General features: G+C 40.2%; 1 protein-coding gene across 1 annotated transcript in view; it reads right to left on the bottom strand.

Annotated features, from left to right (window-relative positions):
• Phex (phosphate regulating endopeptidase X-linked) overlaps window positions 1-24327 on the bottom strand; it is a 240178-nt gene extending 215851 nt beyond the window's left edge. The window contains exons 1-3 of the mRNA XM_052170209.1: window positions 24210-24327; window positions 19628-19696; window positions 12989-13150 (exon numbers count right to left, since the gene is read on the bottom strand). Of these exons, the coding sequence (XP_052026169.1) occupies window positions 12989-13150; window positions 19628-19696; window positions 24210-24327 (349 nt within the window). The remainder of the gene's footprint in view (window positions 1-12988; window positions 13151-19627; window positions 19697-24209) is intronic.
• Between the last annotated feature and the right edge of the window lie 1889 nt (window positions 24328-26216).

Genomic DNA, 26216 nt, shown 5'->3' with positions numbered 1-26216 from the left:
TTTCAAAAGTACGCCAACTCTTCAGTGGAAGTGTAAAGAAAAATTCAGCGGTACACACTAACTGTGGAAAACAAGACCTGGGTGTGGGCAGGTGAAGAGGTGGCATTGTGGGAGTGCACAGCTTTCTTTCTCAGGACACACATATCCTGTGTCATCAGCCATCCCAAAGAACGTGTATTTAGTTGAAAGAACCTAAATTTAGTCAATGATCTCCTAGAGTAAAATGTTTCCTTCCTCCTCCAATTTCCAAGCTCACAGGAAACTTTTCATAATGTGTTAGAATTTTTATTCAACCAAAACGCCCCCTTGTCTACTCTCCCACTCTGTTTTTGCCATCAATATCCCCATGCAAAGAATTTTGAGGCTGTTGTTCCACTTCTCAGAAACCTCAGCATTCTCAGTCTCAAGTTAAAAACAAACCAGAGAGAAAGAAAGAAAGAAAGAAAGAAAGAAAGAAAGAAAGAAAGAAAGAAAGAAAGAAAGAAAGAAAGAAAGAAAGAAAGAAAGAAAGAGAGGGGAGAAAGGAAGAGAGGGAGGGAGGGAGGGAGGGAGGGAGGGAGGGAGGGAGGGAGGGAGGGAGGGAAGATTCCAACAGCTTCATCCACCTCACTCATGTTATCTCTTCCCTACTTATCCTTTCTAACAACGTTATAGGTCTTGTCTTTAGTATCTGGCTGCAAGCACCTCCTTTACCATACCATAACCCATGACTTCAGCTCATCAAATGGTCCGTGTTTTTTTTTTAAAGGAGTTGGACACCAGTCTGGTCTACAAAATGAGTTCCAGGACAACCAAAGCTACACAGTTTTGAAAAACAACAACAACACTATTATTGGATAGATATCGAGAGAGTGGAAAACCTTTTCTTCCTAATTTTAATGGAATTGTTTTGAATTTCTTTCCATTTAATTTAATGTTGGCTATAGGCTGGCATCACATTACATATAGAAAAGATCTTTGACAAAATCCAACACCCCTTCATGATAAAAGTCCTGGAGAGACTAAGGATATAATTACAACTTTAAGCACTATGAAGGTCCGTGTTCTTAAGATTGTACAAGCTAGAGCTTCCTTCTATAGTATACTTTTATATTTATGGGCATACATCCTACTTAGTGTATTGCCTTCTCTATCATTAGTACAATGCATAAATATGTCTAATGACTTCATGACAGAACTATGTCACCTAGAATTGAGAGTTTGTCTTTAATCCCTGGATTCAGCACCACACGGTAGCAGTTAGTAAGTTTAACTGAAAATATACTTCTTGTATGACCTGAAAAAATCTTTCATGAGTTTGAGCTGCTATTGGCACAAACCTCTAAACACAAATGTCCAGTTTCACCAAACAGCCTCAGAAACACACATTAACTTCCAGTAATGTGCTCATTATCAAAAGAGTCTAGACAGTGGCCTTTTGAAAGAGCTATGTAAACACAGGTTTGCAAAAGAAACCAGGTATTCCTAAACTCAGTTAAGAAAACCCTTTTGGATTTACCATGCGATTCACAATATACAGCTACTTCATTAACTCAGTAAAGGACAAGACCTGACCTATGGCACAACAACAGTTATGATTTGAAATGGTGATACAAGTAGATACCATTATCTGTCTACATGCAACATCTGTAATAACAGGAAAATAACCAAATGAAAGTCAGAGATGAGGATAAGCATATATTCATTTTTTTCTCATTCAAGTCCTTGAATTCCATCAGTGGTCCTCTTGGGGGCCCATGGGACTGAGTTAAAGATTCCTTATGAATGAAGGGAGAAAAGAGAGAGAAGAAAATATTTGATGGAAAAAATGTCAACAGCACCTAGAGAGGACCTAGAATAGGTAAGGCAAGTAGTCTACCATTAACCTATATCTCAAGGTGGGAACTTTAAAAATGTGATTAGGCCACAAGGATTTTACTTCCATAAGTCAATTAGTGGTGTCATTTTGGGGACCGGGTCACTCCCTTTCCCCTCTGCTTTCTGTGTTTGCTTGCCCACTCTCTGTGTTATGACACAGTATGAAGACCTTCACCAGAGGCCAATACCAATCTCTGTCAACCTGGAGAAACATGAATTAAATAACTTTGCACTCTTTATAAATTACCATATCTGTACTATATTCTTATAGTATCACAAAGCAGACCAAGACAATCTAATTTGTCTTTGTTTACTCTCAGACTTGCCTCTCTCAGGATCATTCTCCTCATGTAGATACTTTGAAGAAACATTAGACTATAGTATTTCATTTCAATAGTGTTAAAATTACAAAATCAATAAAAGGTACCTTTACTTCTTCAGTGTTCACGATGTATTACAGACTTTTAAACGTTCTTTTAATCTGTATGAAACTAACAATAAACATAGATTCCAATTACTTAATCCTATGCAAAAGAATTTCCATGCATCTTATTGAATTCACCAACAGGATCATAGGTTAGGTAATTAAGGTTCACAGAGAAGCAGCTTCCTGAAGCTCACATGGTTTACAAGTTGTAGTCTCAGTTCCTTTCAAAGCCCCAAACTTGAACCTCACATTGTCAGTTCTTATTTTACTCATCAATATCTTGTGTAAGATTTGTAGTGTACTACAAAGGAGTCTTGGAAAAGCCTATGTCTGTCTAGCAGTCTGTATTCCTTCCAGTACTGCCTCCATAAGGTCAAGAAATTAATGACCAGTAATAGACAATTTCTCTTCCAATTCTATTGCGAGCAAACCCCAGTTGCATCTCAGGACTCTTCTGGACCTAAGTCCAGGGCCCCAGGAATAGAAAGAAGAAGAAAAGAAAAACTCCACTTGTCCCCTCTCAGCCATGCATGACCACTACTGCATCCAGCTGCACACAAAGGAACATTTCTTCTCTTCCTTCTTCAGAAAATATTTACAAGCATCTCTACTCTGTTATATATTATGTTGCACTTCTAAGTTTGTTGGGGTACAAGATTATTCTAATACCAACCAGATTTTTGAGTTACTTTTGTGATTATATTTTAATTCTTCTATATTGTATTTTAAAATCTTCTATACTTTCATGTTTACATTATCCACAAGTGTTATGTTAACATAGGAGATAAAGAATTACAGTGATTAACGTATCCCCTTAAGTTACCCTCATGGAAAGCTTGATCTCTCCATGATTTTCACAACAAAATATTCAGAATAGAGAGAAAAGGGAAAGTTCCCTTAATGACATGGTTCAGTAGTTAAATTGGGTGTTGCCTGCAGTCTAAAATTCTGACATAAATAAATGCAGTAGCAATCCCTGCCAATTAGGGGAGGGTGTGCTAAGCTCCTCAGAAGATCTATACAGACACATTGCTGGCCTGCCTTCCTCCTTCAACTACCTTGGAGCCTCAGGCCATGTTTGTATTTGTTAACCTGGATTCACAGACAGGAGCCTAGCATAACTGTTCCCTGAGAGACTCCACCCAGCAGCTAACCAAAACAGGTGCAGAGACCCATAGCCAAACATTACATGGAGCTCTTGGGAAGTCTTGTGAAAGAGTTCGGGAAAGGATTAAGAATCTGGGAGGGAATAGGAACTTCACAAGAAGACCAACATAGTCAACTAACCCGGTCCCTTGGGAGCTACCAGAGACTGAACCACCAACCAAAGAGCATACACTGGCTGGACCTAGGACCCCCCCTCCCCCACCCCACCCCCCACCCCACCCCCCGCACATATATAGCAGATGTGCAGTGCAGTCTTCATGCAGGTCCCCCAACAACTGGAGCAGGGGCTTACCTTGACTCTATTGTCAACCTATGGATCCTGCTCCCCTAACTAGACTGTCTTCTTCTACCTCAATAGGAGAAGATATACCTAGTCCTGCAGTGACTTTAAGTGCCAGGGTGGGTTGTCCCAGGTACTTTCTTTGCCTTTCTTAGAGGGGAGGGGTTTGAGGGAGGACCTGTGTGAGGAGAGAGAGGGAAGAGGAAAAGGTGCTGGAATCAGAATGTAAAGTGAATGAATGAATGAATGAATGAGTGAATGAATGAATGAATGAAAAATATCACTGCACTTTTTTGGCTAGATGAGCCAATACATTTTCTTCTTAAGCCACTTGGAGTTGGAATTTCTGCTCTTTGGAATTCCAGGAGAAAAAAAGTGAATGTTCAGTAGCTAGTCTTAGTACACAGATCAGACATTGCAATCTTCCACACAAAGAATGATCTACAATAGCTATACTTTCAGTTCTGAATGTTTGAGTTTAATAAGTATACAGTAGAAAGGTAAAAGAATAAATAGCATGTGGAAGGTATTAAGAGTACTAGATAGATAGTAAAACACCATCAAATCAGGCAAATTGAAAACAACCCAGCAGTAACAACTGGATTGGTTTAATTGAAAGAACAAACAAAAGTTAACATCATCAAATCAGTTACAACATCTAGAAAAAATCCTACTGAAACAGTCATGCTAGAAAGCCTGCTTGAGACATATGAGAAATATGAAGAGAATGCTCCAGACAGAGCAGGACATTCTCTTCATATTTCATTCCTGTCACAGGCATTATTGATGAGTTGTGTACTACCATGACCAAAGTACTATGCATTTCAATATATTTGGAGTCCATGTAGTTTCCAAAGAATTAATATCAAATCCTTCAGAATAAATGCAGTGAATGGAGCTGCTTCCTATTGAGCATATTCAATGTATTTATGTGAGCTACTAATGGTGGAAGAGTAGTCCTGACTGGAGTGGGAGCTATCTCAAAACCTTTTGCCTGTACATGGGATATGTTTTACTAGCTGGGCTCTCTTGTCTGGCCTCAGAAGGAAAGAAAGCGCCTAGCCCTGCAGAGACTTGAAGTGATAGGGTTGGGGGATATTCAGGGGGCCTCCACCCACTCAGAGGAGAAGGGGAGGAGGGATGCAGGACGGATTGTGGGAAGGAGTGACTGGGAGGACAGCAGTGAGTGGGAAGTAAAGTAAGGAAGTAAAAAGATGAATTAACTTTAAAAAAAACTAATGGGAATAGATTGCATCTAAAACTAAATACTTAGAGAAAGGAAAGAAATCATTTATCTACCGGCTGTTCTCAGGGGAATATGTTTTTAACACTCTTAGCTGTTTGTTGGTGTTTCTTTCTTCCTATTATAGGGCCAGGGACCAGCTTGCCACGTGACACAGAACAAGAAAGGCATACACTAGGGATAGAAAGAGATACATAAGGAGAAAAGCAAAAGTGGAGATTGCCACGACTAAGAGAACAGCAGCAGTGTTTGCACCTAGTAACCATCCTAATAGCTCCGTAGGTCATCTTCCTGCTTAAAAAAGGAAAGTATCTAGAGATACATTCACATTTTTGCACTCATCAGAAAAAAATAGTTTCTGTGTCTTAAGCAAACTCTAAAATGTTTAGAAAAGTTTTCCCCAACACCTTATGCACCAAAAATGCAAATAGTGAATAAGAAAAAGTAAAAGACAAAAATGACTTTTCAAGTAGAATTAATTTATTTAAAATTTCAGGAGTCTTCAGTGCAGGAAGACAACACCACGAATAGCTAGGCAGTTTGTGGTTTCCTGTGTGGCCACATCTAAAAGAGCCAATATGGTCTAAAAAAATAAAATTGTAATCTTCTCTGAACATGTATACCCAGTTTGTCCAGGTGACTCTAAAATAATTAGGGCTGAGTTTTCCCTAGGAGTAAAATTGTCATGTCTGAGTCCAGCCTGGACTACACACTGAGGTCCAGTCTACAGAATAACCTGGGCTACAGAATGACACATAGTCTCAAAAGAAAGAAAGGAGGATAGGATGATAAAAGAAAAGGAAAAGGCCACACAATAGATGGCGGATTCTTAGTAGTTTCTCATCCCACCCCAAGTTTCACCAGCCTGATGTCATTTCTCTGAACAAACCTAATGAAACCACGTGGACCCATCATTGTTCTACACTGCATGGTGTGAGGAAAATGATACATTTCACCACCATGTCTCCAACAAGCTGAACTTTCTCATGTGGTGGCTTAAAAGTTCCACAGTTTCTCTTACCTATAAAAGATTACTTGGCTAGGATCATTTATAGGAAAGGCAAGATTCTAAAGGCTATAGGTTTTTACAGATAAATAATTGGCCTACACTACAGTCACAATCACTTCTATCTGAGCATGCACACATAGTGTGCAAGTGTGCATGCTCAATTTCATGTTGCTCTTCTGCTACAGTGTTTGACAATAATACACTGTATTTCTTCGCACAAGATTGGCCAAAATAGCTATCTCATAAGAAAAATGCTCTTGCCAAACCTTGAGTCATCTGTCTTCTGACTGACACAAGTGATCTAGCTCACTCATTGCTTTGTGATTTAGAAGTGCTCCTTAGCTCAATATCTGTCCGCTCACACACACACACACACACACACACACACACACACACACACACACGATACATGCCAGTCCGTCTTTACAGTCACATGAAGTCACACCAGGAAGGGTTGGAGTAAGGACATTTTAGGTAACCTCATCAGTACATTTGGTCTTTTCCCCTCTACAAAACAATCTTGCTTCTTGGAGACAGCAAGAAATAAACTTATTTTCTAAGTAGAAATCCAAGTCATATATATCATTTAAGGTAAAACTTCACAAAGCCTGTTTGCTGCCTTCAATAGAGGGCAATTTTTCATCAACTAGGTCTGTCAGATTCATTTTATTTCACAAATTGGACAGCCGAATCTGTGTGTTCTGTCTCAGTCATAAGAAAATGGGTATTCTTTTCGCTGGCAGTATTGGGCATTATTTTTGGGGCATTCATTTTATCAAAGATAAGGAAAAGTACCTTGACAGTATTCAACATTTTCAAAAACACATGATATTTATAAAGCATAAGGCCAGCACAAAGCTTAAAACATTTGGTAGATATTACTTCGTGAACCTTAGCATGCCTTTGAAATAAATCAGAGATGCAAAACACAAATATTTGCTGAGAGCTTGCCATGTAGGAGCTGAAGTGGATAATTTTTAATCAACCACCATTTTCAGTCCTTACTAAATCCTCTATGCTGGTGCTTTTATGCCATTTTTTTTTTTCGAGACAGGGTTTCTCTGTGTAGCCCTGGATGTCCTGGAACTCACTCTGTAGACCAGGCTGGCCTCGAACTCAGAAATCTGCCTGCCTCTGCCTCCCAGAGTGCTGGGATTAAAGGCGTGCGCCACCACACCCAGCTCTTTTATGCCATTTTAAAGAAAACTGAGCTAAAAAGAGACCAGTCATTGTCCCAAGGTGACACAGATGGCAAATGAAAAGAAACCAGGATGCAAACCCTGCCTTGCAGGCCTCAAGACCCCATGCTCTTGAGTGTCTTACAATGAAGCACGTGACTTGTAATACTTGAAACTAGAGTTCCACAATCACTTGATACATTTGCCAGTGATAATCCTTGACACAGAAGGGCTTAGAATTTTCTTTTCCAGAATTTAGAAATATCCAAAAAGCCTGCTACTTTCTTTACAAGGCAAAAAACAAAACCAAACAAAAGAAAACAAAAAACAAACTTTGTGACTGAATCAGACAAAACTACCACACAAAAGGCACAGAAACATAAAAATCATAAGCTTAGACACAAATGCATGAAACGAAATACTGATTGGATTCTAGTCATGCCTTAAAAACAAAGCATTTTTAGGTAAGTTTTATTTCAAAATTATGAGCTTCATTCAGCATGAGGAAATCAAAAGAAGGCAAAAGACACTCCACGTCTGTTAAACAGCAAAAAGCCATTTTCCTGAAGCATGCCCTGTGTATACCAGTAAACAATAGGAAAAACGAGCATAATGACACATATTCACACGTCAGGGGATGTAAACTAGATCCACTACTACTCAAGGTAGAAATTAATAAAATGTATACCTATTATTGCTGCTTTTACTTAACCCCAAGAGAGAAGCAGGGAGGGAGGGGGGAAAATTTTAGCCTCTCTTAACTTTATGATGAAAATAGTTTCATAGAAGCTTTGACAAGTCTAATCAGATCTAGATAACTATAACAAAGCTTGCTTTTGTTATCAAGTGTTGTCAGTCTTCATCCATAAATATCGGAGAGTAAATATCTCAGGCTGTGCTTGCCATATGGTTTCTCTAGCAACTGCTCAATTTTACCACCTCTGCACAAAGAGAGCCATTAACTATTTGTGTCTGAGTAAAGGTGATTATGCTCCAGTAAAACTGTATTCACAAAAACAGGAAGTAGGATGGCTATGGCTCATTGGCTCCAATTTTCTGACCTCTGCTTTATACCACACACACACATACACACACATACACTGAGAGAGACATGCAGACAGAAAGAGACACAGAGACAGAGACATACAGAGAGACAGAGAGATACACAGAGACAGCATGAAACGGAAGACAGAGAAACATACAGAAGGGATAGAAAAGTTATTTCAAACATCAAGAAAATATAAAAGCCTAGAAGTAAACCTTACAAAGGATACATTAAGTATATAAGTCAAAACGTAATTATAAATATTCTTTCAAATCCAACAATTCCACCTCTGGGGATTTATCCTAAGAATACAGTTAGATAAGGACATAGAGATGTATATGCAAGGCTGTTTACTACTATGTTAAAAACAAGTTCTATTCACAGGCATGATATTGGGTATTTTTTAAAAAATATGAGTATGCATAAGACGTTTTGCATATGGGCTCATTTGTGTCTAAAGGTAGAGATATGAGCAACTTTCTAGTTTTTTAATTCAGCTAAATAAAAACAGTAAGATTTAGAACTGAGGAGAAGGCTCAGTAAAGCATGTGACAAACCAGCATAAAGACAGGGGTTCAGATGCCCAGAACTCACATAAATACCCAGGGAGCATGGCAGTTCGCCTGCAATTCTAGCCCTTAGAAGGTGGGAGAGATGATCCTCACTATATCCAACTAGTTAGCCAGGCCAGCCAGATTAGCATACTGGCAAGCTCTGCGTTCAATTGAGAGAGCATGCCTCAATGAATAAGGTGGCATATGACCAAGAAAGGCTCCCAGTGGCACCAACCTTGTTCCTAAACACACACACACACACACACACACACACACACACATGCAGCCAAGCACACACGTGCAAACACATAAGCTAAACCTCCACATACACATGAGAAAAAAAACAAAGTTTTCAGTTTTTAAGAAAAGTGAGCACAGGGCTGGAGAGATGGCTCAGAGGTTAAGAGCACTGATTGCTCTTCCAAAGGTCCCCGAGTTCAAATCCCAGCAACCACATGGTGGCTCACAACCATCCATAAGGAGATCTGACACCCTCTTCTGGAGTGTCTGAAGACAGTGACGGTGTACTTACAAATAATAAATAAATAAATGTTTAAAAAAAAGAAAAGAAAAGAAAAGTGACATAGACTCACAATATACCATATGAAACCCAAGAAGAAAGACCACACCAAAGTGTAGATGGTACAGTACTACTCAGAAGAGGGAGAAAAATAATCTCAGGAGGTAAAGGGAGAGAGGGATCTGGGAGGGAGAGAGGAAGGCAAGGGGAAAAGGGCCCAAGAGGATCCCAGTAACCAAGAAGGACAGCATTAACCAAAATACCCAACAAAGGGGAGACAGAACCTGTAGAGACCATATCCAGTGAATAGGCACAGCCCCCAGTTGGGGATAGGGCCACCCACCCACCTCAAAAATATTAATCCAGAATTCTTCCTGTCAAAAGGAAATGCAGGGACAAAGAGTGGAGCAGAAACTGAAGGAAAGGCCATCCAGAGACTGCACCACCTGGGGATCCATTCCATCTGCTGACACCAAACCCAGACACTATTGCCGATGCCAAGAAGCACTTGCTGACAGGAGCCTGGTATAGCTGTCCCCTGAGAGGCTCTGCCAGAGCCTGACCAATGCAGACTTGGATGCTCACAGCTGAACATCAGACTGAGCACGGGGACCCCAATGGAGAAGTTATGGCAAGAACTGAAGGAGCTGAAGGGGTTTGCAGCCCCATAGGAAGAACAACAATATCAACCAACCAGACCCCCCCAGAGCTCCCAGGGACTAAACCACCAACCAAGGAGTACACATGGACATGGGGGGGACCCATGGCTCCAGCTGGATATGTAGCAGAGGATTGCCTTATCAGACATCACTCAGAGGGGAGCCCCTTGTTCCTGTGGAAGCTCGATGACCCAGGGTAGGGGAATGCTAGGGTGCTGAGCAGGAGTGGGTGGGTGGGTAGAAGAGCACCTTCATAGAGGCAGGGGATGGGGAATGGACAGGGGATTTGTGAAGGGGAAACTGGGAAGGAGGATAACATTTAAAATATCAATAAATAAAATAACCAATAAAAATGAAAAAAAGAAAAATGAGCATAGTAACTATGCTATGCTCAATGATTTCTATGAATTCTAATGCAGTTCATAGACAGTATTCTCAAATAAATCATATCAACATTGACTATAAGTTTTACTTTAAGACACCACAACAAGGTTTCTTTAAATTATTATAATCACTTCATAACCTAATGCTATGAATCTTTTGTTATAGCTAAATAAAAAACTATCAAGAGTTCTTATACTTTTCTTATTCAGTGGTAGTCCTGCATGTATAAGCATGTGCATGTGTGTATTAGCATGTGCATATGTGTACACTCATCTGTCTGCCAAGAAAGAAAGACCAGAGAAGGAGAACAGAAAATAGCCAATGATGATAGATGAAGGACCAGAATAAATTAATATCTCACAGAGAGGGGCTGGAGAGATGAGTGGTGATTAAGAACACTTGTCACAGAAGTGCATACCAAAAGGAGCATGTCATGGTTGTCTCCGGAGGAGCCCTGCCAGAGCCTTACACATACAGAGGCAGATGCTAGCAGCGAACCATTGGACTGAGTGCAGGGTGCCCAATGGAGGAGTTGGAGGGCAGTCTGGAGGAGCTGAAGGGGTTTACAACCCCATGGGAAGAACAATGATTTCAGCCACCCAGACGCCCCAGGACTCCCAGGGACTAAACCATCAACCAAGGGGTACACCTGGTTCCAGCCAAAAATGTGGCAGAGGAATGCCTTGCCAGGCATCAGTGGGAGGAGTGGTCCTTGGTCCTGTGAAGGCTCAATAGATGACCCAACAAAGGGAAATCGAGGGTGGGGAGGTGGAAGTGGGTCGGGTGGAGGGGCGTATACTTGGAAGCAGGGGGTGGGAGGAGGGGTTGGGGGTTTGGGGGGAGTGGGGGAAACCGGGAAAGGTTTAAGCATTTGAAGTGTAAATGAAGATTATTCAATAAAAAAAAGAACACTTGTTACTCTTACAGAGGACCTGGGTTTGATTCCCAGCACCCACATGGTGGCCCAAAAGCATCCTTATCTAAGGTTCTAGAAAGTTAAATGCCTTCTTCTGACCTCTGCAGACACCAGGAAAGCATGTGATGCACATGCATACATGCAGGCAAAACATCCATATACATGTAAGAAAGAAAGAATTTTTTAAAATATCTTACAGAGAAATAAGTATTAGTCTACAAATTCACTGCTCAAGGTGTTATTTATGGCTCCGCAAAACAGAAATCTTGTCTGTCAGGTTAGAGGAAATCCCTAACATTCTTAATAACTCTCATTCATAATTTATCAAGACTAAACTTTATCCACCTAATAAAAATGTAAATTTATGTGATTTATATCTATTTGGGAAAATATATTCTCCTCACAGTTAGAATAGGTCTCTAGAGGTTTGGAGAGATGGCTCAATGGTTAAGAGCACTGACTGCTCTTCCAGAGGTCCTGAGTTCAATTCCCAGCAACCACATGCTGGCCAACAACCATCTGTAATGGAATCTGATACTCTGAAGACAGTGACAATGTACACATATACATAAAATAAATAAATCTTTAAAAATATAAAAAATATGTCTCTATTTTGCCAATGATTTCACATTATATATAATATATAAGTCAGTATAGATTTAGTATCCATCCACTTAAAATCTTGGAAAAAAGCCAGGCGTTGGTGGTGCACACCTTTAATCCCAGCACTTGGAAGGTAGAGGCAGGCAGATTTCTGAGTTCTAAACCAGCCTGGTCTACAGAGTGAGTTCCAGGACAGCCAGGGCTATACAGAGAAACCCTGTCTCCAAAAAACAAAAACAAAAATAAACAAAACAAAACAAAAAATCTTGGAAAAATAGACATGGGAAAGAAAGAAATATAATTCTTTTCACTTCCCCCCAAATTTTTTGTGTTACTGAATGCAAGTTACAGGACATACTTCACAGTTGTCAAGAAAAAGGAAAAATATTTTTATCTTCTAATAACAATCCCCTTATTTAGTTTTGAAATCTTCCTGCTTTTCTCCTGAAAGAGCTTGCTCAAACAGTTTAACATAAAAATTAGACTCAATGCAAAAACAGTTTTGTTCAGCAACAGATATTTCCAACTTTTGGCAGGGTTCCCAAGCACAAATGAAAATGTGTATGTGCACATGTGAGTGAGTGAGTGTGTGTGTGTGTGTGTGTGTGTGTGTGTGTGTGAATTCTTCATTGTTCTAAAGGTCATGGGAGAAAGGTGAGTGTCCCAAAAATTTGGATGTTAACAGGAACAGTATGACAACCACGGGTCATCCAGAGTTCTCAAACTGATGTCAAAAAAAAAAAAAAAAAAACGATGAGGTGTTAAATATATTCTGTAAGCCATAAAATCCCAGAAGACAATAAAAAAGCAATGAGGATTACCTTGAACAGAGTAGACAAGTAAGTTTCTTGATGTGGCATACCAGTCATTAACTATCTCTGTGTTCCCAAACTCTATCAAGTGCTATTTACTCTACAATAAAATTTGTCATTGCATTATCAAGCAAAAAACTAACAACCTACAACAGGCTTGTGCTGAGGAAATTAGGGAAACTGAAATTCAGAAAACTATCTTCTACTAAAACAAATTTTGGATATGAATTTAGTATCATTTTGAAAATGGATAGTCCAAATTCAAACACTGAACTATTTTTCTTGACAAATATTATTCTGAAAAGAGTACCACCAAACTCTCAGAGAAACTTACCCTTCAACTTGAGGTCAACATTGTGTCTCAGCCAAGGATAAACCCCATAGCTTGGCATATCTTCAGGAATTGGGTTATTGCTTATCCAGCCATCACAAGCAAACCGGAAAAAATTCTCACAAGGATCCACAGAGAGGTTTACTTTGCTCGAGATGGCAGCAGCTATTTAAAAAGAAAAATCATAGGATTAAGGACTTCTAATGACAAGTACTAGATGCTATGCACTGTTCTCTTCCAAATTCCACAAAACATTTCAGATCATCCATTTCCCAAATCTTGGCTTCAACATTTCTCCTCAAATGTCTTCCTGGATGAGCTTTACTATATAAAAATGATGGTCTTCAAAGTGTATAGGAGAATGGTGGGTGAAATTACTGTTGCTATTTTTTTAGATTGTCCATAACATCTTTGGAGTATGCAACAAGAATATAAATGGAATATGTGATCAATTGTTGACCTTTCTTCCATCCCACATGTTCTCTTGAAAACTTGGCTATACTTCCTATGGAACTAAAAAAGACCATTTGCCCAGTTTCAAGTGATGCTGGGCTCACTTTCTCACTTTATTTGATCAACATAAGTGGCAGGGGTGGCTTCTTGTGATTTCCAAGGTAAGGATTTAAGAAGCCCGGTACCCACTCTGCTGAATTACCTTCAAACGGAGCCTCGAGACCATTCTTTGAAGATCTCTCTCTCTCTCTCTCTCTCTCTCTCTCTCTCTCTCTCTCTCTCTCTCTCTCTGTTGGATATATTCTTTATTTACATTTCAAATGTTATCCCCTTTTCCAGTTCCCCCTCTCCTAGATAGCCCCTATCCCATCCTCCCTCCCCCTGCTTCTATGAGGGTGCTCCTCCACCCACCCCACTCCTACGTCCCCACCCTCGATTCGTGGACAATGGGGCATCTATCAAGCCTTCATAGGACCAAGGACCTCTCCTCCCATTGATGTCTGACAAGGCCATCCTCTGCTACATATGCAGCTGGAGCCATGTGTACCCCTTGGCTGATGGCTTAGTCCCTGGGAGCTCTGGGAAGATGTCTCCTAGAGAATAAGAGGCCATGTTAAGGAAATATAATTTTATACTCAATCCTTGGTTGGCCTCAAACTCATAGCCATCTTCCTGCCTCACCCTTTCAAGTCCTAGGATTACAGGTATGAGCCACTACACTTGGCTGTATCTGTGGGTTTAAAAATAATTATTACAAAATGAGAAAAAGAGAAGGTTCCAATGTTCCTAATACACACCTCCAACCATCTTCTAGCCGCAACACAATTGCTGGCTGCAAAGATGTGCACTGATTTTTAAAAGACTGCCAATATTTTAATGACATTGGAAAGATGACACTGTTCAATTTTCACACCTCAGTTAATGCTAGAATACATTTGTAGCATCCATAATGTTAGAATGGATTTCATAGAAATAATGAAAATCCAATGAGTTATCAGCTAAATTAGAATAAACCTCACCCACCCCTGAATGATTTACATAAATTTACAGATGTATGTTTTGGTTACGTGAGCAATTTGTCCAGGTTAAAAAGTACAGTTAGATGTTTCTCTACTTCTTACAGAAAAGGCAAACCATTGCAGTTTTCCTCAGTACCTGTGAGAAAATCCAATAATAGTTGTGGACTGGGAGCCATTAAATGAATATACAAACACTCTTTTTGTTTCATTTTTGTATTTGGGAAACTTTTTAATCCTAGCTGGCCTAGAACTCAATGTGTAAACTAGGCTGGCCTCTAACTCATAACAATTCTCCTGCTCTACCTGCTCAAAGCTAGGATTACAGGCATGAGGCACCATGCCCAGTACATAATTTTCATAGGACTTCAAAATCCTCACCATTTTCAATCACTATCTTCAAAATAAACAAGGAAGAAAAAAATTGATTCAGAAGTATGATAAATTTCAAGTTGGTTCAATTTTTCCCCCAGACGTAATTCGTTGTCTCTAACTATGCTTTTACTTACTGATATTATTTTATCATAATTTAATATTCAAAAGTGCTAGGGCACACAATAATCTTACTCTATCTTATATGTATAATCAGTCTGTGCAGCCACAGATGGAATCTGCTATATAACACCTCAAGGACATGGATCACATAAGTCTCAGTCCCACAGGATATTTACAGTCTCACAGGGGAGCCCTCACACGCACTTTGACTCGCATAAGCTCATTGTCTTCTGGCTTCCTTCCCCAACTTCCCCTGCCCCCAACTCTTAAATGCCTCTTCTCTATCTCCTTGGGTATTCTCACAAGTACTAAGGAAAACTGCAAGCTCAGCTCTGACCTCGGCCCTGATGGAAAACTGAATTTGGAAAGGAGCCCATGAAGGGAAAAAAACCTTTTCCCTCTGCCTTGCAACTAATCATCCCCCACTCACAGTTAGAAGCAGGGCTGCCCTTTCTGTGGGGAACTGTGACTTCACATTGCAAGGGACCTTAGTGGTCAAGACATCAAAACTCTGTTCCCCTATTCAACTCCATGGCGAAAACTGAGAATCTTGTTTTAATAAAAAGAAAGTTGATTATGACTGAAAGCACAAACTGCCACCTTCTCAATTAACCTCACGAGGTTAGTCTTTGGATGGGCTCCCACTAGTCTATATGGTATAGAGGGAAGCTTTCTTCCACATATACGCTCAGAGGTGTTAGTTTCAATCAGGCTCAAAGGAGAGTTTTATAAAGATTTACATATTAAATATATTTATATGTAATAATCAAGACACTCACATATAGTACCTGGAACTATATGCTAAGCTCCTTTGAGCAATAAAGCCTTTTCACTAACTCTAGAGTGAGGCTGCTTGGGTTGGAATGACTCCAACACTATGCAATAGCTAAATAGTTGTCTTAGGTTTCTATTGTTTCAATAAAACACTGTGACCAAAAGCAACTTTCAGTGGAAAGTCTTTATTTGGTTTACAGGTTACACAGTCCATCACCAGAAAAAGCCGAGGAGTGGCACTGCATGCAAGGTTTCTGAAGCCTCCACATAAATCCTTAATCAAGAAAATGCCCACGGGCTGGAGAGATGACTCAGCAGTTAAGAGCACTGACTGCTCTTCCAGAGGTCCTGAGTTCAAATCCCAGCAACCACACCGTGGCTCACAACCATCTATAATGACATCTGACACCCTCTTCTGGTGTGCATGAAGACAGCAACAGTGTACTCATATACATAAAATAAATAAAAAATTTAAAAAGCAGAAAGGCAGAAGGGGGAATAGATGATTAAACAATATAAAACTGGCAAGATTTTTGAAAAATAAAATGCCCTGCAGACTTGCCTGCAGGCTATTTGATGGCCAATTGAGTTTGTATATACATAGCCATCTAAACCCAGAACTATCCACATACATTTAAGCATTTAATAATAAAATTCCATAAGTAGTCATCTAAAACTTAGTGCTAGATTTCCAGAGCTTGCAGATTTTCAAATTTTGGAAAAGAAATTCAACATGTACAGCCAGAGGTGATCTAACAGTTCAACAATGGCTCGATTGGTACCACTCAAGCAAGCACATTAGTATTCCTAGAGGAAAATAAATGCATACCCTCATAAGTGGAATAAAGAATGTCTTGCATGGCTTCACATTAGTTACTTTTGCTAATGGATCCAGTTTTGTGAAAGAAACTGAGATCGGGTTTAATGTTATGAATTAGAGATTACATCACTTTAAGGGATTGAGGGTTTTGATGCAGGTGAACTATTACTGTTTTTATTTTCTTTGATTCTAACAACTCATATGAAAGTTCAAAACTCTAGTCCCACTTCACAGGTGATAAGACTGCAGTCCAATACGGTCATGACCTTAACACAGACCATGAGGTTTACAAGTTCCAAACCCATCAGCCTGTCTACCTTTATTATCATTAGCAAACTCATCTATTGTTTCCCTGTAGTCATTCTCTGTAGTGTTTGCTGTCAAAGAGGAGTTGGAACAACAGATCATAGAGACAAGGAAAAAGTAGAAAGTTGTAGAGAGGAAGGATCTAAGAAATAACTGCCCCTTGCTCAGAAAAGGAACTTAACCTAGGCATGTTCATCCCTGGGAATTTCCCCACCAGTACATGTGTCTGCATAACCTTCTCCGACCAGAACACAAGCTCTTGCATAAAGCCAGATGTAGCTTCAATTCTCATGCCATGTGTACTCAATTGCTATTCCACAGATCCCCAAGTGTGCTGAAGTTCAAACTGCATTAGGAGAGGCTGAGAGGCCTTGGTGAGCTTACACTATAGAAACGGAGAAATCAACATTTTTCCTAACATCAGGAAGCTATTTACTGATGTGAAAATTAAAAACAGGACAGCAAGGCAAAACACACTAGGTGATTGAAGGTGACATCACAAAACATCACTTTGTCCAGTTTTATTCTGGCGCTATTATGTTTTGTAGCAAATGAAATTCACGAAGTAAGTGGCCTTCCAGGCCTAAAGTTGTCTAGACTAAAACTGAACACTTACGGCTTGAATATTTTAATTTTTCACACCTGCAAGAACTCTATCACAGCTAAAGTACCAAGTGACATAAAATTTACAACCTGTCATCTAACTGTAAAACCTGGTCTCTCACCTTACTCCAAGAAAAACTCCAGTTGCTAAGCCTCCGGGCCAACTCCTCAAGCTTAGAACAGAAAAAGGGCATGAGAATTCCACGATATTCCAAAGGGAAAACATCACCTTTTCAGGAAGCAGAAAGGGCTGTCTATTCACTAGACCCTCCTTGTGACTCTAGTGTCATGAAAAAAAAAAAAGGGACAGAAAGCCTTTGCACAAAGTTACTTGGCTTGGTACCAAGGAAAGGAAGGAGCGGGGCCAGACACAGACGTGAAGGCTAGCTCTGCCCCTAATTCTCGATGTGATCCTGGAAAAGTTTGCCTTGAGACGCATACATTCTGTCATCTATAAGAACTTCATAGAGTTCTTAATGAGATCTGAAGAAATGGCAAGTGGGAATCATTCAGCACATTGCTTGGTTGAAAAAAATATTGATCACTCAAGAATGGGGCAAAATGGGACTTAATACAACAATCCAGAGGTGCTGCTGTGGCCCTGGTGACCAGACTCTCCTGATCACAGCTCCACTTTTATCCTCTCAACCCACTCCTCCCAATATGAGATGAATGAAGTTCAGAACAACCATGAGTCCGAACAAGGCTGTTTACATAGTCACCAAAGTGATGACTTGGTTTTGAGTCAACTTGTTTTTTGACTATGTTAATACTGAGAAGCATGAACTGATGATACTGTAAGACAGTGGTTGGCCTCTGTCCTGGAACTCGATATGCAAACTAGGCTGGCCTTGAACTCACAGTGATCCTCCAGTCTGCCTCCTGGGTGCTAAGGTTAAAGGTGTGTACCACTACAACCAGCAGTTGACAAATTCTTTCACCTAAATCTCTCCCATCTCAAATAATGTCACTGCTTTACATATAAGCATCACCTAAACTCCTGCCTTTTTCCACAATCTCAACCCCACCACAACCACAATGCCTTCAGCAAGCTTCTCAGCTCCTATATCTGCAATCTTCATCTCCAATTCAAGGCAACATCCTCTCTCATCTGCCCTATGAGTTGTACCCTCCTTCATGATTTTCTTTCTCCCCAAAGTTAAGTTCTCTATAGGAAGACAGGGTCTTTCCAAGTCTCTGCAGACTCATCTTCAACTCTTGATCCTCCTACCTCTACCTCCAGAATGCTGGGATTACAGCCATGTATCACCATGACCAATTTATGTGTGCTGTTTGAACTCTGAGCTTCATGAAGCATGCACAATTACTTTACCAATTGAGCTACATCCCCAGCTCCCTTTGTTTTTTGTTTTGTTTTCTCCTCCTACCTAGTTCTTGGATATATAAACCCCTGGTATAAATAATAACTATTTAGTGTATTCACTCATTAATTTCTTCTCTTCCAGTCAAGAGAAAAGCTCACATGTTTAATTGCCCTATGACTTCCTCTTTTGAAAATTCCCTAGGGTCCTGCCCACTTGAAGAATGGAGGGTGGTGGAGGCAGGGATTTAGCATCTTCAAATTTAGGCCCCAACTGAATTATGGGGTTGTGAGCAGGATTTAATAGCTGTGCCAAAACCAAGGCAACATTAAGCATGAATCTTTTGCCTTACTGTCCTCACTGATACATGGCCATGTCACCTCCAAAGAAGTCCAACTTGCATCACAGAACATGTGAACCCAAGAAGATTCCATCAGAGGCATAGATTTCCACAGGGTCCCTGCTTAGAATCAAACAGGACATGTCCACTGACCCAAAAGATATGCAAAGTCTGTTTAAGATAACAATGAATCTGGCCTCAGTGAAGCCATAAGAAGCTCGAAGTCTCTGGTTTCTGTGTTTTAAAAGAGGACACTGCTCTCCAGGACCTTTCCTGAGTTCCTTATCATAAGGGGTGAATATCGAACAGCTCAGTTTCTGCAAAGAAAACAGGAACCCTAAGCTCCACTACATCACACCAAGCCTTGAAAGTAAACTTGAAATGTCTTCAAAATTGTATTTTGTATCTGGTCAACCTCAAGCAAACAGAACACTAAAAATACTACCTGTTTTCTCTTCCACTCCCCAAGGTACCAAAATTATAACTTGACACAGGGTGGAAAACAAGACTTACCGGCTTCTATGCATTCTGGCTTCAGGCAGTACTCCTGTTTAGCTTGGAAACTTAGGAGACCTTGACTCACTGAAAAAACAGACCAAAATAAGTGATTGATTTCTAGCAGACCACCACTAAGTTAAATAGTTTGGGCACATATGCAAGACATTTGCTATCAGTTCATACTTCTCCGTATTGACATGGCAGTCCAAAACCATGTTGGCTCAAAACCAAGGCAATGCTTTAATAAATATGTAAACAGCCCTTCTAGAATGCACGGTTACTCTGAAATTCATTCCTCTAGTATGGGGGAGGAGTGGATTGAGTGGGGGGAAACTGGAGCCATATTGAGGAGTCTACTCACCAGAGCCACAGATCTGGAAGCTTACTAGAGTGCACATTTTCACTCCAGATCTCTGGGTTCAGAAACTCTGGAGGTGAGGAACAAGCATCTTGCATGCCTTGGATTTGACTGACAGAGACTGAACTCAGAGCCTTTGAAAAACTGAGCAGCAGGTACCTTGGAGACACACACGCGCGCGCGCGTGCGCGCGCGCACACACACACACACACACACACGCACACACGCACACGCACACACACACACACACACACACACACACGCACGCACGCACGCACACACACACACACACACAAGTAAACAAATTTTTGTACAATTGAAATCATTTTCAGCAATACTTTCCCAGCTGGTAGCAAGCAACATCGTTTATTGGGAATTTTCAGTCCTTTGACATGACAGTGTCTTCAACAAAGTTCATACTTAAGAATCATGCAATGAAGTCACATAAATAAAAGCATTTTTTTTACAAAAAAAAAATCTCATTTAAGTAGGTTAAGATTTTGTGTTGGGCCACATTCATAGCTGGTTTTGACAATATGCAGGGTGCAGGCACAGGATAGACATGAGTGTTTTTTCAAAAGCAAAGAAGAATGAACTGGCTTTGAACTTCAGTTAGGATCTGAGCATTAACAAATGTGAGCCTAAAATTAAAACCTTTTTGAAAAGTACATGTTTTGCCTCCATGGCTGGAGAAGTTATGAAGCATTCATTATTTCTGGGCTCTGTGAGTGAAAACAAGGAATCTTTGAAGATATGGCCATGAAGAAATGGACCATGGGGGCTGAGAAATGCAGTCTGGAAGCCTACGTTTCTGCATGAGATGCAGACCCGAAGATCACCTGCCAGCCTGGCTTGTCTTATTATTTATGAACCCACATCCTAAGAGGAGCCTTCTTTGTCTTTGTTCTTTTCCCTCTTCCCTCCTCCAAACTGCCTTTTTATCTGTGTTACATTATAGATTCAAGAAACCTGCCGACAGAACCACTCAGGCCTATTTTCAAAAGAAGTTTTATAACATAAAAGGAGTGTTTTGATTTTTTTGCAAGGAAAAAAAATAGGTTAAAAAATATATAGACTGCATAAAGATCAGCACGGGACATTTCAATGTACCTCAGTGATAGAACCATGGTGAGCTCTTCACTGTAATCAATTTTTACATGTTTACCAAATGTACTTCAATGGTACTTTTTTATGATGGAAACATAAATTTTACTAGAAATAATAATTTCATTATTATAATAATAGCTTTATAGTTAAATCTTATGAAATGAAAACAGTGGGGAAAGAGGAAGGATAATCAGCAGTTTGAGGGCAAACATTGCTACATTATAACTACTAAGTCAGCCTGGACTACTTGAGAAGCTGTCTCCAAACCTACCCTTATTTCTCTCATTAAAAAGAAATAATTACACAAATGTGACAAAGATGTGTTAAAAATTCCAACTAATAGCAGTTCTTTTTATCTGACAATGTGTATAAGGAAGGTTTCCATCTCCAAGACAGGAAAACATAACAAGCCTGAGAAAAAACCCACAAAGCTGGGGTCATGATCACCCAAGTAACGACTGGAGCCCACAAACCAAATCGAGGCCACTGCCTGCTTATATTTCTGTGAAAGGCCTTGATATTTTTAATAGTTGGGGGAGGTGTGCAATGGAGAATAGTATTTCATAATAGGTAAAAAGTATATGGAAGTGAAACTTCAGAATCCAGAAAGCAGATCTCCCTGGTTCGCATTGGTGCACACTCTGTCTGTCTGTGGACTCTTTAGTGCGCCAATGAAACAGAGCCCCGAAATAAGGAATGTGTGGCAGTGGAGCCAAAAATATTTACTATCATCTGGCCTTGACAGGAAAAGCTCACAGACCCCTGCATCTGAGAAACAGATTTGGGGGGGGGGAGGGGAGGAAAAGGAAAGAAGAAAAGAACACTTGAAAATAAATTGGTTATGGTTATATTGTTATAGTCATATTTTTAAATCCCCTAGGTTTTCAGATCCCACCTCACTGGCAGCCATTCCTTCTATAGAAGAGAAAGACAAAAGAGAGGTAAGGCAGGGTGCTAGGCATATGACTGAACTTGAACAGGCGCAGCATATACTGCCGAGTCAACCAGGAAGCGCCTTCAAGGGAAGATGCTAAGTAGAATATTGTCATGAAGAAGACTGCTTTGCAGGCTTTTAGCAAGCTAGATGCACAATGGGAGTGTCTGGAGCAGACAGTAAAGAAAGGTGCTAGTAAAGTGTGATGCCAAAATAGGTTACAAAAAAATAAAGGTCCCTGGGTGGGTATGGTGGGAAAGGCTTATATTTCTAGCATTTGAGAGGCAGAGGCACAAACATTCCAGTAAATCCAAGGTCAATCAAGGCCAGACAAGGATACATAGTGATTATCTGTTCATAGACAGAAAGACAGACGAACAGATGGATAGACAGACATTCCTGAGTGTAGACCCTCAGATAGCTGTGCTCTGAAGCAGTATATCCTAAACTTGTATATGCTATTCAATCCTCCCTCGCGTGTCTTGTGAAAATGCAGGCTGTGAATCAGTAGACCTGGGGGTGGAGCTCAAGCTTTCAAGTGATGCAGATGGTGGAGCAGAAAAAATAGGATGAGGCCAGATAATTAGCCGGTCCTCTTGTCAACCATCGTTAGACCTCCTCCAGAAGAGTCGAGGTGAGAGCCAGGTTACTAAACTTCCTGGGAAGTTAACTTTTTTTTTCATCCCAATAACTGTCCCTCCCATCCCCCCAGTCACAATGTCCCTCCCCCCACTTCCTCCCCTTCTCCTTAACTCGGGCCTCCTCCTAATAGCAATGCTTGGTTTAGTGAATTCTTACCTAAAAATTTTAGTGCTTGTGTCAGCAAGTCATCTTCTCACAAAATAAAAGATTTGCTATCATTGACCCTCCTTTAGAATGCTATGGTCTTCCAGTGTAACAATCATAAAGGTAGAATTGAAAGGGGTTGCAAACCGCTATTAACATCATTGAAAAGAGGACATATTTTGATTTACATGACAACCACTTTGATTTGTAAGTCTGGGAGTGTGTGTAAACCTAACCTCCTAGGCACTTCCCACGTCATATGTAATTCCCTGGCATGCCCATAACATTTCTCCTCCAGTTTTAATTTCAGTAAGTTGATCATCTAAGGCCAACTTTGGAGAAACCTCACAATGGTTTTCAAGAACCACAGATTCAGTCACAGGAGTGGGAGGTCTACCTTCACCAGAAAGTGATACACTGATCCAATTTCCTAAGTCTCTAGCCACAGAAAACATGGAAAGGTGGTTTACTCTTTTTAGCAGGGTTCTCAACCACACAAGTCAAACTCTTTTAAAAGTTAATTACTGGTTTTCTCTTGCCAAAATAAACATGGTCTCCTGCATCCTGTATATGCCAGAGAATGTTTCCAGGCCTGCTGCATTTCAAAGTACACCTAGAATCTCTTAAGTATAGAGCTTGTTTCTAGGTGACCTTCAAGCCAATGAAATACTGTGAGTTATATAAGAAAACTGTTACAAAGGAAAATAGCCAGGGGTTTGGAAAGTCTAAAATTTTGGGCATCCCCTGTCTCTTTCTAACTGATTTCATCTTTCATTTCCCCCTAGGAATATGCTTTTGTCTCCACATTCTCTCTGAGAACATCATTCTCACAGGAGTTATAACAATAATTGAATCACGGTGCTTTTCAAATCTTACGAGGAAAACCTCTGCTTCCCTTCACATTCATTTTTAAATCTATAAGAAAGGTGAAGTTAACCATTTACCATCCATCACAATCACTGGATTTAAAAAGACTCAGAGAATCCCATTTAAGAACTGATTTATCTTTTGTGAATTGATTGCACTCTGTAACTTGTTCAACTGAACATGAACGAAAGTCAAACAAAATGAAATTCTGGTATGGTTGTTCCTCCACAAAACAAAGACAAGCATCTAACTATGAATTCATAAACACTCAATTTGTGAAATGTAATAAATACATAGTTTGTTCCCCTCAGTGTAACTGAATCCACAAACCACTTTCTAATCCAGTTTGCATCCTGGACTATATATTTAATGCTAAAGAAAAGCCTCCTTTTTCATTGATATAGCTGATTAAAACTAAGAGTACATTTTTATTTTTTAATATAAGCGAACAGCCTGCATTATGGCAAGGGTTTTTAAAATAAAGAATTAGAAAAAGTCTCTATAGAAGCCCAGTTCAGTCCCCTGGTCCCTGGAGCTCCACTTACCTAGAAAGAGCAATGTGCCCAGGACCAGGGTGCCACTAATAAACAGGGCCAGTGCAATCCGAATGCCTCGGTTGGTCCCCTTTCCAGTCTCCATGGTGCTCCCTGTTTCTGCTTCCATCAGAAGGGCTGGAGAGAAGACTCAGCAAGAAAGTCACTTTTCGTGGTTTGGTGGCTGGTCTCAAAAGTTTGTCTGTCAGGCGTTTGACATTCACGACGCTCTTGCTCGTCTGCTAATAGACAGCTTTAAAAATTCCTGTCAGGAAACTTCCCCCTCGACACCCTTTCTCAAATAATCCTCCACAAATGAAATAAAGGAAACTCAAAATATTGGTTGCCTTGGCTCTCCTTTGACTAGACAAAACAAACAGCAGTTGCTTTATCTTGGTGCGCTCCCTCAGCAAAGTCCCTCTCAAGCGATTGTTTGGCAGGCTTTCTGCTCAAGCATTCCGAGTATACATGTTTTACTAGGTTGCTGCACAGATGTTTTAGCTATTTAAACGTATAGTCACTTGGGGAGGAAAAAAAAAATTGTCTTTATCAAAAGTGGATTCTCAGCCTCCCCCTAACCATGATAAGTTAGGTGGCGAGGGCAGTATGCATCCACTGCAAGATCCCAATTAGTTACAGCTTTCTGCTATGACAGTCATTCTCCTTGTCTGAACTGTCGTTGTCAAAAGTTCCTTTTTCAGTGTGTTAGTCCCCTTTTAAAGCCTTCTAAGAGTTCCTGGGATATCCTGGAGCATTTTATTTTAGGAACGCTGTGTATGATAGCATGTGCCAAAAATCAGTCATAGTCCACTGCATTGCAAAGTAGCAATTAAGACAACCTACAGAGGCTGATGGTTTGGACTGGAACTTTTTTTTAAGGAAGAAGAAGAATACTTTGTGGGGCTAAGAAATGTACAAAAGACAGTTAAGTATATGAATTAAGCTTATTATCAACCACAAACGATATAGTAAAAAGACTTTTTTCCTGTGTGTCTTGATGAGCACAGCACCCACGTATTGTGTTCTTTAGCCTCTCCCAGGCAGATACTGCTTTGTAAGTTTTTGTGTTTCCCTAAAGTGGTTATTTTAGCAGCTTCCTGAGAATTAATTCAGACTTATTTGGTTCCACTAGAAGGATTGATTCATCACATTCTATGATTACGATCAAGTTCAAATTATGAAAAGCTGCTTTCTTCCTGGGGAAGGGCAATTGACATTTCAATAATATTGAAAGGATTTGGACTTTTATTACTTAATGATACAGGTATTGCTAATTCACAGCACAGTGAATTACTACTCACCTGTTCCTATCCAGCCAGAGATCATAAGATGGAACATCTCCCAGTCAAAAATGTCTGCCACAGAACTATAGTACTTGGACTGTATAGCATAAATGAACTCATAAGTGATTCAGGAACCTCTGTAAACCAGAAAAACAAAACCTATGTCCATAGCTTTGGCATTCATACCAGTCCTCAGCAAGCACAAATAAAGGAAGTACTGCCCAGTCAGCCCTAAAATCCCACAGCATGGGATTTTCCCAGATTTAAATTTTTGTTCCAGCTGGGAGGTGGTGGCCCATGTCTTTGATCCCAGCACTTGGGAGGCAGAGGCAGGCAGATTTCTGAGTTCAAGGCCAGCCTGCTCTACAGAGTGAGTTCCAGGAACGTCAGTGCTGTTAAACAGAAAATACCTGTCTCTAAAACAACAACAAAATATTCCCTAACATATCTTAACCATACTTTCTACCTGTTTCATTTTACCCCAAATTCAGGCAGATATATAATCCTTTCAGCAAGCTAGCAACATCATAGCATGGTGAAGCCCTTCTGTGCCCATTGGCTCTCAATGTTACTTCATTGCTGGAGGATTTTTCCCAAAGTTTGTTCTTGGTTTCATAATGCATTTTCAGAGTATGAGCTTCATGGGTCCAAGGATAGTAACTGCAATTTTCAGTGCCTAACAACAACGCTAACAACAACACTTCCTGGCCTAACACAGTGAAAGAGAAGAGAAAAG

Source organism: Apodemus sylvaticus, chromosome X (assembly GCF_947179515.1).
Source record: "Apodemus sylvaticus chromosome X, mApoSyl1.1, whole genome shotgun sequence".
Lineage (NCBI taxonomy): Eukaryota > Metazoa > Chordata > Mammalia > Rodentia > Muridae > Apodemus > Apodemus sylvaticus.
This window is presented reverse-complemented; position numbering and strand designations above follow the sequence as displayed.